At 29.4% G+C, this 1,384-nt stretch overlaps 1 protein-coding gene across 1 annotated transcript; it reads right to left on the bottom strand.

The window, feature by feature from the left end:
- On the bottom strand, positions 1-582 carry LOC107462579 (defensin 1). The gene is made up of 2 exons (XM_016081189.3): positions 382-582; positions 1-289 (listed from the first exon to the last, which is right to left on the bottom strand). Exons 1-2 carry the CDS (start codon positions 437-439, stop codon positions 123-125), a joined length of 225 nt encoding a protein of 74 aa, XP_015936675.1. The 5' UTR covers positions 440-582; the 3' UTR covers positions 1-122.
- Between the last annotated feature and the right edge of the window lie 802 nt (positions 583-1,384).

Consider the following 1,384-nt stretch of genomic DNA (forward strand, 5'->3'; position numbering starts at 1 on the left):
TACATATAATATGATAACTCATATCATATCATCCATATTATTAATTATAAGGGATAGATATGATGACAACATACAGAGTATCATTCATATCATTATTTAATTACTCTAAGTATATTATTACATCAACAGTTGTGAGCACACCAACACGCCATTTTCATGCAGGTTCCACTAACAAAGTGCTCTTTGTTCTTGCAATGATCATCGCAGCTTGCATTGGTAAAGCATGGTCCTCTGTATGTATCTGCCAGGTGGTTGCATAGCTTTGCCTCTGTTTTCACCACTCCCTCCTCTGCATCCATCCATTTTTCAATTTCATTACAACAATATCATAATAATATAATTAACATTATTAATAATAAATAAGAGGTGATCATGACATACGAGCAAGAAAGAGAACGAGGAAGAAGATGCAGAATCCAGCAACTGTTTTCTTCTCCATTATTGCTGTTTCGATTTGTACCGATCGTTGAGGTTTATGTGTGTGATCTATTTATATACACAGTTTCGGACTATGAACAAGAGAGATTTAAGTACGTAGGTGCCATACTAAGAAATAAACACGTGGCATGAGATTTCAATTCCAGTGTATGATGTGGGTGTCAATTTATTTTGAAAGTGAAGAAAAGTCAACAATGTACATCTAAGTGTAGTAGACTAGTAGTAGTGTGGACGCATGCAGAGATTGTTATCAACAAAAAGGCTGGGCTGATATATATGTATATGATAAATTTTTCTTTTGGTAGTTCACTGATGTATTAGTCTGATCCGTTGCTTCTTGAGATTCTAACACTGCAGCAAACTTCAAATTGGATTCTATTCTTCTAACTTGCGGTCGAAAATGACATTATATTACGCAACGAAAAATGTTTGAGGGTTAAATTTATTGTTTTTTTATTATTAGTTAATGATTAATATTTAAAAATATAAGATAAAATATTTTATTAAATTATTAGATTAAAAAAGTTAGATTAACTAAATTGAATTGATAATTAAAAGATAATAAAAAATAATTGTTCTTGTGAAGATTGATTGTGATATAACTCGTTTTTTGATTATTATATTCTAGTTTTTAGTCGGAATGAGTTATATTTTGGTATTAAAAAATATAGATAGTAGACACCTATAAAAAATATTTTGACACTCAAATTAGTATATAGGTCATCAATTATTCATTTTGTAATGTCTAGATCAGTTTTTTACCTCCTTTTTTATATTTGGACAAGTATCAACATTTATTTAACCGATTAATTTACCTTAATAGAAAATAAAGACATTTTAGAGTATTTTGATATTTGTCATTATAACCGATCTATAACATTTATAGTCGAGTTATAACATGTAACTGAATTATAATAGACATATCATAACTCTCAATCTTGGCCTG

This window comes from Arachis duranensis, chromosome 8, assembly GCF_000817695.3.
Source record: "Arachis duranensis cultivar V14167 chromosome 8, aradu.V14167.gnm2.J7QH, whole genome shotgun sequence".
NCBI lineage: Eukaryota > Viridiplantae > Streptophyta > Magnoliopsida > Fabales > Fabaceae > Arachis > Arachis duranensis.